General features: G+C 33.9%; 1 protein-coding gene across 1 annotated transcript; it reads right to left on the reverse strand.

Annotated features, from left to right (window-relative positions):
- Positions 1 to 6484: 6484 nt before the first annotated feature.
- On the reverse strand, positions 6485 to 9445 carry LOC111890154 (receptor-like protein EIX2). The gene has a single exon (XM_023886307.3). The coding sequence runs from the start codon at positions 9379 to 9381 to the stop codon at positions 6682 to 6684; it is 2700 nt and encodes an 899-aa protein (XP_023742075.2). The 5' UTR covers positions 9382 to 9445; the 3' UTR covers positions 6485 to 6681.
- Between the last annotated feature and the right edge of the window lie 3973 nt (positions 9446 to 13418).

Raw genomic sequence — 13418 nt, forward strand, 5'->3', positions numbered from 1 at the left:
GGATTTGGCTATATATGTAATGGAATGATTAGACTTAATATTAATTATCCTTCTGGTGATAATTCTCTTTGCATGGCTTCTAGTAGTACTAGCAATAATTTTCATAAATCTAAATTATGGCATGCTAGACTAGGACACATTAATTACAAGAGATTAAAAGACATGTCTAAAATGAGTTTAATTCCTGCTTTTGATATGCAAAATAATGAAAAATGTAAAACATGCATGCTAACTAAAGTCACTAGACAACCTTTCAAAAATGTTGTTAGGGAAAGCAAGGTGTTGGATCTTATACATAGTGATTTATGTGATTTCCATGCAACACCTTCCCTTGGAAACAAGAAGTATGTTGTTACTTTTATTGATGATGCATCTAGATATTGTTATATCTATTTGCTACATTCTAAGGATGAAGCACTTGATAAATTTAAAATTTATAAACAACAAGTTGAGCTTCATAAAAATGAATTAATAAAAGTATTGCGTACTGATAGAGGTGGTGAGTATTATGATCCAATTTATTTTGAATCAACTAGAACAATACATCAAACCACAGCTCCATATACACCACAACAAAATGGTGTAGTTGAAAGGAAGAATAGGACTTTGAAATAAATGGTTAATTCCATGTTGTCATATTCTGGTTTAAGTGAAGGGTTTTGAGGTGAGGCAATGTTAACTGCATATTACATCTTGAATAGAACTCCAAATAAAAGGAGTAAGAATACTCCTTATGAACTTTGGTGTAAAAAGGTACCAAATTTGAGTTATCTCAAAATTTGGGGTTGTAGAGCAGTTGTAAGGCTCACTGAACCCAAAAGGAAAACATTGGGTGAGAGAGGTATAGATTGTATCTTTATTGGATATGCTGAGCATTCCAAAGCATATAGATTCTATGTTTTAGAATCTAATGAATCTGTGTCTATAAACATAGTGATAGAGTCAAGAGATGCTATCTTTGATGAAGAAAGATTTACATCTATACCTAGACCAAGGGATATGATTCATTAATCTTCCAACAAGAGTATTACTCAAGCCGAAGATGTTTCTGGTGGTGCAACTTCTGTACCTGAACCTAGGAAAAGCACCAGAGCTAGAAAAGCTAAGTCTTTTGGATCTGATTCAACTATATTCAGTTGAAGGAATAAGGAATGAAACTATTTCTCAACATCAATATTGTTTTAATATTGAAGAGGATCCAAAGACTTTCAGTGAAGCTATGGCTTCTAGGGATGTTAATTTCTGGAAAGAGGCAATTCATGATGAGATTGATTCTATTATGCATAACAATACTTGGGTATTGGCTGATTTACCTCCTGGTTGCAAGGCATTAGGATGTAAATTGTGACATCCCCATTTTCACAGCCAGAAAAGACCGATTTTGTTTATGCTTTGTAAAAATCAGAGTACATCTTTTAATAAAAATGTTGCGGAATTTGTTCCCAGTAAAACATGATAAATACATTATCAAAGCACTTCCGAAGAAAAGTATTTTTATTCATTTTAAAACATTTGGGATGTCATCGTCAATACAGAAACATAAGCATAAACATAACTTACATTCATTATCACTAGTGATTTATATCTCCTTAATCTCTCAGTGTAATGTGACTTCATATCAACACCTGTGATATAAATAAACTGAGTGAGTCAGGTTGGGAAACCTGGTGAGTACATAGGGATTTCAATCCCATAATGTTATACGATATATATAGTTTAAAACTCACAAAATATACAATTTCACCATATATATAAACAACTCTTATCCCACCCCGTCGATACTCACAACGAGACTATCCATACTCTCGGACCTAAGATTAGCCGTTTTACCTAATCCATACTCTCGGATCAGAAATGAACGACTTTACCTAATCCATACTCTCGGACTAGGGACGAATGACTAATCCATACTCTCAGATTAATGATGAGTTATTATGCCTAATCCTTACTCTCGGACTAGGGACAATGACTATGTCTAATCCATGCTCCCGGATCAATGACATATACTAAGGTTTTATTCTCTGAGTATAATTCACTCGTTCTCGTAAGAAAACACTACCCAATATTCCTCATAATTAATTTAGGTTTATTCTTTATCCTAAATCAACATATATAATCAGGTATGTTCTTTAACAAGTATCTCAGGCAACATCAAATAATTCTCACATAAATATATATTTAATACTTCAATCGATACTTGTATTAAAATCATGTTCATGAAAGGGACTATGCACTCACTTGAAAAGGTGGTGATTCCGAACTCAGACAGCGCTTCGTTTCTTAAAAATAATTTCCTTTGACGAAACCTAGTATTATTACCACTAGAGTTTAGTCTATTATTTGTCGAGACTAATTAATAGTCTAGCTATTATTACTATTGTATACGTGTTAAAAAATACTTATATAACCCATAATAATAGCCCAAATACTTATTATAAGTTTCTAATAACGTTACTATAATTAAATAAAAACTATATTAAAAATAACGTAAGCGTAGCTCACTTACAACGGGTTTTATAGAAAACTGGGCTTTGCTTGGAGCAAAGTTCCCGAGCCGAAAAACTCTTCTTCTCGGAGTCGTCGAGCACTTCGGGGCTTCCGCCTCGTGCTAGGGAGGTTCCCTAGCCTTTTCGGGGGGTTTCGGGGCTAGAGAGAGGTTCTAGAGAGAGAGAGAGAGAGAGAGAGAGAGAGAGAGAGAGAGAGTAAAAAGAAGAAAGAATGGGAAATGTGTGAAGAAAATGAGGGTGGGAGAGGTTCTATTTATAGGGTGAAAATGGCTGAACTTGGTGCCACATGTCACCATCTAGTGGAAAGACTTTGGGAGAAAGCAATGGCCAAGATTGTGCCACATCACACATTTTCGCACAACACACTTCTGACTTCTAAAATCCGTAACTTTCACATATGACCTCCGTTTTTGATATTCTTTATATCCACGCGTAGATAAAAATAAGATCTACAACTTTCATTGTGACTCCGTCGGCTAATTCTTGACCGATCTTAAATTTAACAGTACGAGGAAATTATACTATTAAATGTCCGCGTAAAATTCATAACTTCTACATACGGACTCTGTTTTCGTCTGTCTTTTTACCGTTGAGTTCCTATTAATGATATATTGAATTCTCATTTAGGTCGCGTAGGCCAAAAACCGCTCGAACTAAAATTCGAGTTTCGGGCCGTGCACTGCTATGCCAAATGTTAGAAAATTCATAACTTCCTCATACGAAGTCAGATTTGGGCGTTCTTTTTTGTATGTTCTCGGTTTAACATATACTACAACTTTTATTTGGATCGATAAGGCTAAAAATTCCTTTATCAAAAATTCGCTATTTACGTCTCCTAATGCCGTGCCGGTTTTGCCGTAAAAGTTCGACGGGCCATAACTTCTTGGTTATAACTCGGATTTCGGCGTTCTTTATATGTACGAAACCCTTGAGACATATTATAAACTTGGTTAAGATTATTTATTCTAAATAATCTTTTGTCGAAAAGTCGTTTTCGACCCCCATTATCTCTAAATTGACTAGCCCGGATTCACAGGCGTTACATAAATGGATCCTCAAAAGAAAAAAGAAGGTGGATGGCATAATTGATAAGTACTAAGCCAGATTGGTTATCCAAGGCTTTAGACAAAAGGAAGGCATTGATTTCTTTGATACTTATGCTCCTGTTGCCAGAATTTCTACTAGCTCTTGCAGCTATACATAATCTTGTGATTCACCAAATGGATGTGAAAACTGCATTCTTGAATGGTGACTTGGATGAGGAAATATACATGAAACAACCTGAAGGGTTTGTGATGCCTGGAAATGAGCACAAAGTGTGTAAGTTGAAGAAATCATTATATGGTTTGAAACAACCACCAAAACAATGGCATCAAAAGTTTGATGATGTTGTGTTGTCTAATGGTTTTGCATTAAACCAAGTTGACAAGTGTATATATAGCAAATTCGATACTTTTGGTAAAGGAGTCATGATTTGTTTATATGTGGATGATATGTTAATTTTTGGTACTGATTTAGAAGAATTTAATAAAACCAAGAAATTCTTATTATCCAGTTTTGAAATGAAAGACCTGGGGGAGGCTGAGGTAATTCTTGGTATAAGAATTAAACAAGGAAACAATGGGATTTCAATTTATCAATCTCATTACATTGAGAAGATATTGAAAAAGTTTAACTTTAAGAATTGTTCTCCTGTTAGCACTCCTATAGATCCTAGTCTCAAGCTTTTGCCGAATAAAGGATCTCCATTGTCTCATCTTGAATATTTTAGGGCTATTGGTTGTGTATGTCATGATTAGTACTAGGCCTGATATAGCATATGCTGTGGGAAGGCTTAGTAGATATACTAGTAATCTTAGTTCACATCATTGGCAAGCTGTGAGTAGAGTATTCAAGTACTTGAAAGGGACCATTAATTATGGTTTAACTTATAGTGGATATCCATCTGTTTTGGAAGGTTATTCAGATGCCAGCTGGATTAACAACTTAGAGGATCACTCCTCTACAAGTGGTTGGGTGTTTCTTCTTGGAGGAGGTGCCATTTCTTGGCCATCTAAGAAACAAACTTGTATTACTAACTCAACCATGGAGTCTGAGTTTGTTGCATTGTCTGCTGTTGGTAAAGAAGCTGAGTGGTTAAGGAATTTGATTTATGAAATTCCATTATGGCCCAAACCGATATCTACCATTTCTATTAGATGTGATAGTGCTGCAACCTTGGCTAAGGCTTATAGTCAAGTGTATAATGGAAAGTTTAGACATTTAGGTGTTAGACATAGCATGATTCGTGAGCTCATCATGACTAGTGTGATATCTGTGGAGTTTGTAAGAACTCAGTTGAATTTAGCCGATCATCTAACCAAAGGGTTAGCAAGAGATCTTGTGCACAAGGTGGCTATAGGGATGGGTTTAAAGTCCACTTAAAATCTTTTATATTAAGATACCCAAATCCTATCTAATGCAATATTAGATGTTGAATTCAATGTGGAAAGCTTGATACTTGAAGATTGGAACACATTTTTATGATCATCCCAAGGTATGTGTTCAGTACTGCAAGTTAAGGAGGTTGAAAATTTATTTCTTAATAGTTCTTTGAAAAATTGCATTTGCAGGTGAAAGAATAAAAGAACTACCTATATAAGCATGAAGTTTAGCTGCTTCAAAAAGTTGGGACTTGGCTTTGATATGCTTATTGAAGGATGGGACACAAGCTAGTAAAATATAGTGTCAAGTTAGAAATTATGAGAATGTAAACTGGTGTGTGTATTATCTTCATGTATTTACTTTGAATAGAAAGGGTTAAATCCTTAGAGACACCCTGATATTCGAATATTTGGATTGAGTAATATACTATTATGAAATTCAATTGTCACGATATTTCATTTATGCATCAGTTTGTTGTTGTTTATGTTTTGTTTTAAGTTTAATCAGGATTACACTTAAATGGGGGAGGTGAAAGAATAAAAGAACTACCTATATAAGCATGAAGTTTAGCTGCTTCAAAAAGTTGGGACTTGGCTTTGATATGCTTATTGAAGGATGGGACACAAGCTAGTAAAATATAGTGTAAAGTTAGAAATTATGAGAATGTAAACTGGTGTGTGTATTATCTTCATGTATTCACTTTGAATAGAAAGGGTTAAATCCTTAGAGACACCCTGATATTCGAATATTTGGATTGAGTAAAATACTATTATGAAATTCAATCGTCACGATATTTCATTTATGCATCAGTTTGTTGTTGTTTATGTTTTGTTTTAAGTTTAATCAGGATTACACTTAAATGTGGGAGGTTTGTTGGTGATTTTATATCATCAAGTATTATTTAAGTGTAATAGGATTAATTTGTTGACCAAAAGTGATCTTGTTGAATATTGAACAAGTTAGGATGGTGTATGAGTGCACACTTGTTCAAGTTTTTCAAGATCCAAAGTACATTGTTATTTGGGGGCGAAGCCCCTAAACGAACGGGGGTCCAGGGGCAGCGCCCCTGGCGGGGTCCATGGGGTAGAGCCCCTGGCTGGTAGTTTTATGACAGTTTGTAACTGTGTGCTGACAGTTTTCAGACAGGAATGATATATCCGTTTTTTTGTCATTTTTATTGGTACATCTTGAAGAACATTTTCATATACATTCTCAGATTTCATTCTCTGAATTTCATCAAATTGAGTGTTCGATCTGTACCATCGAAATACTTCAATTTGATAGTGAATCACGACTTTCAGAGAATCCAAACAATCTATTCATCCCCTTTTTCTAACATTTTTGAACTAACATACAAATAGATGCATTGTATTAACGAGTTTGTACTTTGTATGAATGGGCCATCTTTTAAGCACTAATTCTGGAAATAATCTACATCTAGCACAGGGGCGGATCTAAAATTTGAAATCTTTGGGGGAATTCTATGTAAAAAAAAAAACAATTTCAAGGGGAAAAATACATATATCTAAGTAAAAAAAAATTAAACCATTAGATGCATGTAAACTTTTCATAATGTTGGTTACAAAATTAAGATACACCAGCTCTTTAAAAAAAATTAAGATACACCATTAACTACAAATCTATGTAAACTTTTCATAATGTTGGAAAATGGCCATGGATGGTGTTGGTGGCAATTTAACTGATAATAGGGGACTTAATTAAAACCCTACCAAATACAAGTAATACATGACTATGTATATTTTGCCCTTTGCAATTTTAAAACGAACACCACCACCTTCACATAAACCCAATCTTTGAAGCTATCATAAAACTGAAAAAAAGCATGTCTCCCTCGACGGTTGAGAAGTAAAGCCCCAATTGCTATCCAAAATCCAATAGCAAAACCAGTACCCCCGCCAATATAGAACCATCCCCAAAATTCATCTTCCCCATCATCCTCACTTTTTCCAATGACGGGTTCTTCATCTCCAAGACATTTTTTGGAGAGGGGAAGCCCACATAGTCCTGCATTTCCATCGTATCTTGAAGGTGCAAATGACTGGAGTTGAGTGCTAGATACGATTCTCCCTGACAAGTTATTATATGACACATCTAGGTAACCCAAAAAAGTCATTTGAGTCATGCTTGATGGTATCCCTCCTGCTAAATTGTTTCTAGATATATCCAAAGCTATGAGTTTTTTCATCTGACCAATGTTCCTAGGAATCTCTCCAACTAGAGCGTTCTTTGATAAGTTTAGTGCAATCAATTCAAAAAGATTGGTAATTTCGTATGGGATATGTCCTGTTAAGTTGTTGCTTGATAGGTCAATGCTCTTCAACAATCCCAAATTCCTAAAGAATTCACGCTCATCTCCTTGCCACTCGATCATTGCATGGTCAACGTAGTACTCATAAATGATATCTGGATGCGCACTTCTTGAATGATACCATTGAGTTGTAAAGGGATGTACGTTTGGCGGAGGTAAAAATCCTTGTTGAACCATGCTCGTGAGATTATTTAAACATGAGGGGATGGTTCCATAGAGACTGTTACTTGACAAGTCCAAAATTTGAAGATTTGGTAATTGACATAACTGTAAAGGGATGGTTCCGAAGAAGTTGTTAGATGATAGGATAAGAGCATACAACCCTGACAAGTTTTCCCCAAGCCAAACAGGTACATTACCAGAAAACTTGTTTGCCCCCAAATTCAACGAGTTTAAGCTCGTGCAATTCTTTAAAGACAAAGGCAATTCTCCGTAAAAATCGTTCTTGTATAGATACAATGCCTCAAGTTTGAACAATGATTCAATAGAGGCAGGAAGCCTTCCAGATAGATTGTTGTTTCCTAGATTAAGAACTTTGAGTTCTTTGAAATGCCACAAACAGTCTGGAAGTTGTCCAGTTAGAGAGTTATGGGAGAGGTCAAGAAATTCTAAAAAGCCATCGACAAATTGGCATAAGAAGGAGATTCCTCCAGAGATTTTGTTTCTGGAAAGATTTAATAATGCCACAGCGGAAGAGACATTTTTTATTGGACCGTTAAAGCTGTTGGAGCTCAAATCTATCACTGAATGGTTGTCAAAATTTAATGATAAATCTGGTACTTCCCCGCTGATGTTGTTGGATGAGAGATTCAGAAATCTTAATTGAGAAGGCCACATGTCCCAAAAATCCAGAGGAATGGTGTCTGAAATTCCATTACTGGAAATGTCAAGATATGTAAGCTTTTTGAGTTTTTGAATCCATTTGGGGAAGCTAGGTCCTAGCTTGCAAGAGTTCAGATCAAGAGACTCTACATAAGAAAGGTTTGACATGTGATCTATGGAAGGAACTCCTTGGAGTGGGTTTTTTGATAGTTTTATAATAATAGCGCCCGAGTTTCCAATCTTTTCAGAAATGGCACCACTAAGAGAATTTTGAGAAAGGTCAAATGAGGTAAGCTCAGGTAGTTCCCACAATTTCTCGCTTATGGTTCCATTTATGTGATTACCTGATAGGTACAAATATCTTAGAGATGAAATTTTTTGGATGTCATCAGACAATGACCCTGTAAATTCGCTATCAGAAGCGTAAAAGTATGTTAATCTAAGTGATGTGCATCGAGAAAAGTTGTAGAGAAAATCAGGAAGATTGATAAGCATTGGGTTGTTATACAGCTTTAAAGAGGTCAATGTACATAGGTTTCCAGGATTTATGGGTATCCCATCTAACGTGTTGCCAAAGAGATCAAGATCACGAAGCTTATTGCTGGTTAATGAGAACAACCAATGATACATGGATGAGGTGAGATTGTTGTTGCTGAGAATAAGGGTTTCAATAGATGAAGAAGAAGAGTTGAGAAATGAAGAAGAATATGGATACATGACCTGTGACAGCTCACATCCATCTAAACTTAACCATGATAGGTTCCGGAGACTTGAAATCACATTTACCCACTGGTTTGCTTTGGCAAGGGAAATCCCATCCATAACAAGATCCTCCAGATGAGATAGATGGGACAACCACTCTATGTTTTCAACTCTACATCTTCCAACGTATCCAAGGGAAAGCCCTTGCAAGTTGTTGAGGTTTCCAAACTCTTGAGGAATGGTTCCATAAAAAGAGTTGTAAGAAAGTGTAAGGTACCTTAATTGGGTCAAGGAACCAATGGACCTGTGAATGGTTCCATTAAGATTATTCCTGCTAATATCAAGCTGTGTGACATGACCTTGGTCGTTACACATGACTCCTCTCCATGTACAACAGTCATCATCATCTTCAGCTGTCCATGTAGAAAGACTGCCATTGGGATCTTGAAGGTGAGATTTGAAATCAAGGAGAGCACGTCTCTCCACATCAAAGAATTTGTTGTTAACATCTCCCACCGACACCAATTGGTTGGCAGTCGTAGCCTCAAGGAGTAGCAAGAGAAATGAGAAAATTATAAAAAGACAAGGATGCATCATGTAAATGCAAAGCTTGGTGATTTTTGTTTGTGTTAATGTATCTACCAAGATGCCCCTATGAAGCTTTATATAGTGTCAATTGTAAAGATGAAATATTAAAGTGGATGGTCTCAAATTGGTGGCTTATTTACAATAATTGATTTCCATGGAATTTAATCTAAACTCTAAGACAAGAAAAATTAAAGATGAAAATTAATATAATATAATTATATAAATTTCTCCAAATCAGACGTTCGAAGACTTATGAGTCTTGCCTTCTTGGCAATTTGTAATTATTACAAGTATCTTTTCCAATCCACTATAACTTTTAGTCCTCAATTTGTCATATAAATCCAAAAGAAACAGGTGGCATCAAGTATGAAATGAACTTTTCTTAGTTTGATTAACTTTTTTTTTTTTTTTTTTTTTTTTTTTTTTTTTTTTTTTTTATTTACAAAAAAAACAAGGTGGTTGAGACCAGTTGGGTACGTCCTACAATCACTACAAGAAAATTCCAATTTAGCTATGGAAAAATTCCATAGCGAAAATCTGAAATTCCGTAGCTAAAGCTGAATAACTACGGAATTTGCTACCCAATTTATCAATTAGACTCTGTAGCTATATTTCTTGTAGCAAAATGTTTAGCTACGAAATTATAATTCCGTAGCAATTTTGTTATGACAGTTTCTACGACATCTATTCTGTTGCAATTTGAGTTCCATAACAAATTCCGTAACCATCTGTTGCGTAGCAAATTTCGTAGCCATCTGTTTCATAGCAAATTCCGTAGCCATCTGTTCCGTAACAAATTCCGTAGTTGTCTATCCGTAGCAAATTCCGTAGCTATCTGTTTGGTAGCAAATTCCGTAGCCGTCTATTCCGTAGCGAATTCCGTAGCCGTCTGTTCCGTAGCAAATTCCGTAGTTGTCTGTTCCGTAGCGAATTTTGTAGGTTTTTGTTCAACAACGATTTGTCACGTAGCAACAGGTTCCAAAGCAAATTCAGTATGATAAAAATGTTCAATAAAATCCAATTTTCCAATTATAATATTCATAAAAATATATAAAAATGTAGTAAATATAAATTTAATAGTTACATCAATTTTATAGACATATGATATCATCGAAAAGTCTTCTATGAGGTTGTGTAATCATTAAAACTAAATATTAATTACAAGTATAATCAAACAGTTTAGATTTGAACCGTCACCTACACACAATTTAGATTTGAACCACCATATACACACCAACAGCCACATATACTCAACCAAAATGGAAAAACCTGCAAAATCAAATTTACAATCAACTTGATTAAAATATGAAAATGAACACAAAGTAAAAACAACAATCCAACTCTTTTATTTGGCATACTATTAACATGTACACGAGAAACAAAATAAATCCCCTTTTGAGAACCATCAAATCCAACATTAGCATGATTATTTTTTCTCTTTCCAAGCCGTCGCGTGATGCCAAAAGGATATGAAGTTGTCACATGATGTCAAAATGATTTGAAATAAAGTTGAAAACACTTGATTTTCTATTATTAAAGGTATAAAAATGAACCTGCATAATGATGTTTTTGTTGATATTGCTCCATAATGTTAGGTATCCATGTTTTCAATCCCAAAGGTGTGCATTCTCTAAATTGTCCCTATAAACAGATATAGGGCTCTTACATGTGCCCTCGAATCCTGTCAAAACCAATAAAATTAAAGTAAGATATAAGATAATATAGGCTAAGAAATAACAACCTAATTTCATTTATTTCTTTGTTATAGCATCCTACTTTTATTTCATCCTGATACAACATCATGTACAAGCCCTTGTTCAAAGGAATACCTGACATTGAAAAAAAACCAAAAAACTTAATAATATTCTAAATTGTTATTTGGAAATTGAAAACTAAAACTCTAAAAGCAAAGTCGATCTTTATGCCCCTGCAACAAACTCGGTCAACTAAGATTTGACCAGGGAAAATACTCTAAAATATAAATGAAATTCACACCAGTAATTTGATTAAAATATGACCATACTGAAGACCAATTATGCATGCCAAAGAAGCTGTAAGGGAACTGCATTCCAACTATGAGCCTATAAATAGTAAGTAGCATAACCTGTTATATCATTAAGTATATAGTAACTGAAATAATAATTATTTATATAGTTTTCCAGATTAAGTAAAAAAAAATTGCCATATAAATCCAAAAAAAAAACTTGCCATATAACTGGTACCACATAAGCAGCAATTTACCACCAATCATTGGTTGACAGGGGCTGAAATCTTTTGCTTTTGCTTCAATAACCCCTTAAACATATCTTTTGCTTTTGTTTCAACAAATTACACAACCTAAAAAGCTCCAATGTCACAAATAGATCGTTATTAGCAGAACTGTTGAAAACTTGAAATTCTTGATTACAGTAATAGATTAAAAGAGAAAAATAAATTCTAAAAAAGTAAATTTGGTCTGCAGACGAGAAAATGTGTCTATTATTGTAGACAAGTAAACATAATATAAGTGACATTAATATCCCTTTATTTCTAACCCTACAACAAAGTACATAGAGATTCAACAAACAAAATGCAATGCAATAATTGAGTTAATTTTTCAAAGGAAAATGTGCTTATAATTAAAAAAACTGAAAGTACAAGACTATAATTGGTAGATTTGTCAACATAGCATGCCTTAATAATAATTTTTTTTTAAAACTTACAATGATGTAACAAAAAGAAAACTTAAAATGCGTATATCTTTTTAATTATTTATTTGCAAAATCAAACAATCATGTTCAAGCATACTTCAACACACTTCAACACTAGGAGAAAAATTAGTCGTAATAAAAATGGCTTGAGTTACAAGTGAATACTTCCACAAACATCAATTTAAGTTTAATGATATATTGGGAATTGTTAACAAAAGATTCCATTCGTTATCTAAATATATATTGGGAAATTAAATTAAAATACAACAGTGTTCAAACAAATGCATTGGATGAAGATGACAATTTAAGCAAAGATAAAAACTCCATGGAACAAGATGTTGATTAACCAAATTTCAACTTTTTCTGCCCATTTTGCACAGTAAAAAAAGTTAGACCTGATGAACCCTTTAAGAAACACCATTGATTTTCAACAAACTCACAAACAGTAACGCATTAATGATTAACCTACATATACTAATTCTCAAAAAACTTCAATCTAAATTCTAACAAATATTAACTAGTAATAACATATTAACAACTAGAAGCATGCAATCATTGCAAATATCAGTGAGATTAATTGTGGTCCCTGAGTTTCTGAAATATGTAATATTAAGGGGTAAGGATTAATGCTGGAAAGATTTCAAAAATGCAACGGGTAGTTGTTCTATCTATTCAAAGTGAATTAGATTAATATTCAATTGTTGGTCATATAATTCATTCATCATGGGATTACACTACTTTATTACGTATTGGGGAAAAGTGTGAGAACTATTAAGTGTTTTTTTTTCTCATTGACATGTTTACTAATTGATATAAGCATAAAATAGAATCATATACAATTAAACTTATTAGTTGGTCAAGTTGGTTATTATTTAACAAAAACCTATATGGACCAAAATTATAACAAAAGGTACGCATACATAAACATTTATGATTATAACCAACAATCTGAACAACTTAGTTTTGTGAATTAAAAGAGATGACATAACATAAAGCACAAGTAGGCAAGTAGCAACATCTTATGATTCTCCTAAAAAGTTCATCTTTAGCTACTGAATCTTTGTGATTCATGAAATTCCAACAACGAAGTCACAACAATACAACACTGTTTATCTGGTGAAATTCTCAATTTGCTTAAACTAAATGTCTATCAAAGACAGATTATAAGTTTTATCCTAGAAAATCCATTCTAATTTAATCACAATACATGCAAACAATGTGTGATCTATGATGCTCAGGCAATAAAGTCACATCAATACTTCATTATTTGTCAAGTCAAAATCCACAATTTGCATCAAATGCAATATAATCGATCAATCAAAATCACCAATAAAAACTTGAATCAAGCTGCGTGTA

This window comes from Lactuca sativa, chromosome 6 (assembly GCF_002870075.4).
Source record: "Lactuca sativa cultivar Salinas chromosome 6, Lsat_Salinas_v11, whole genome shotgun sequence".
Taxonomy (NCBI): Eukaryota; Viridiplantae; Streptophyta; class Magnoliopsida; order Asterales; family Asteraceae; genus Lactuca; species Lactuca sativa.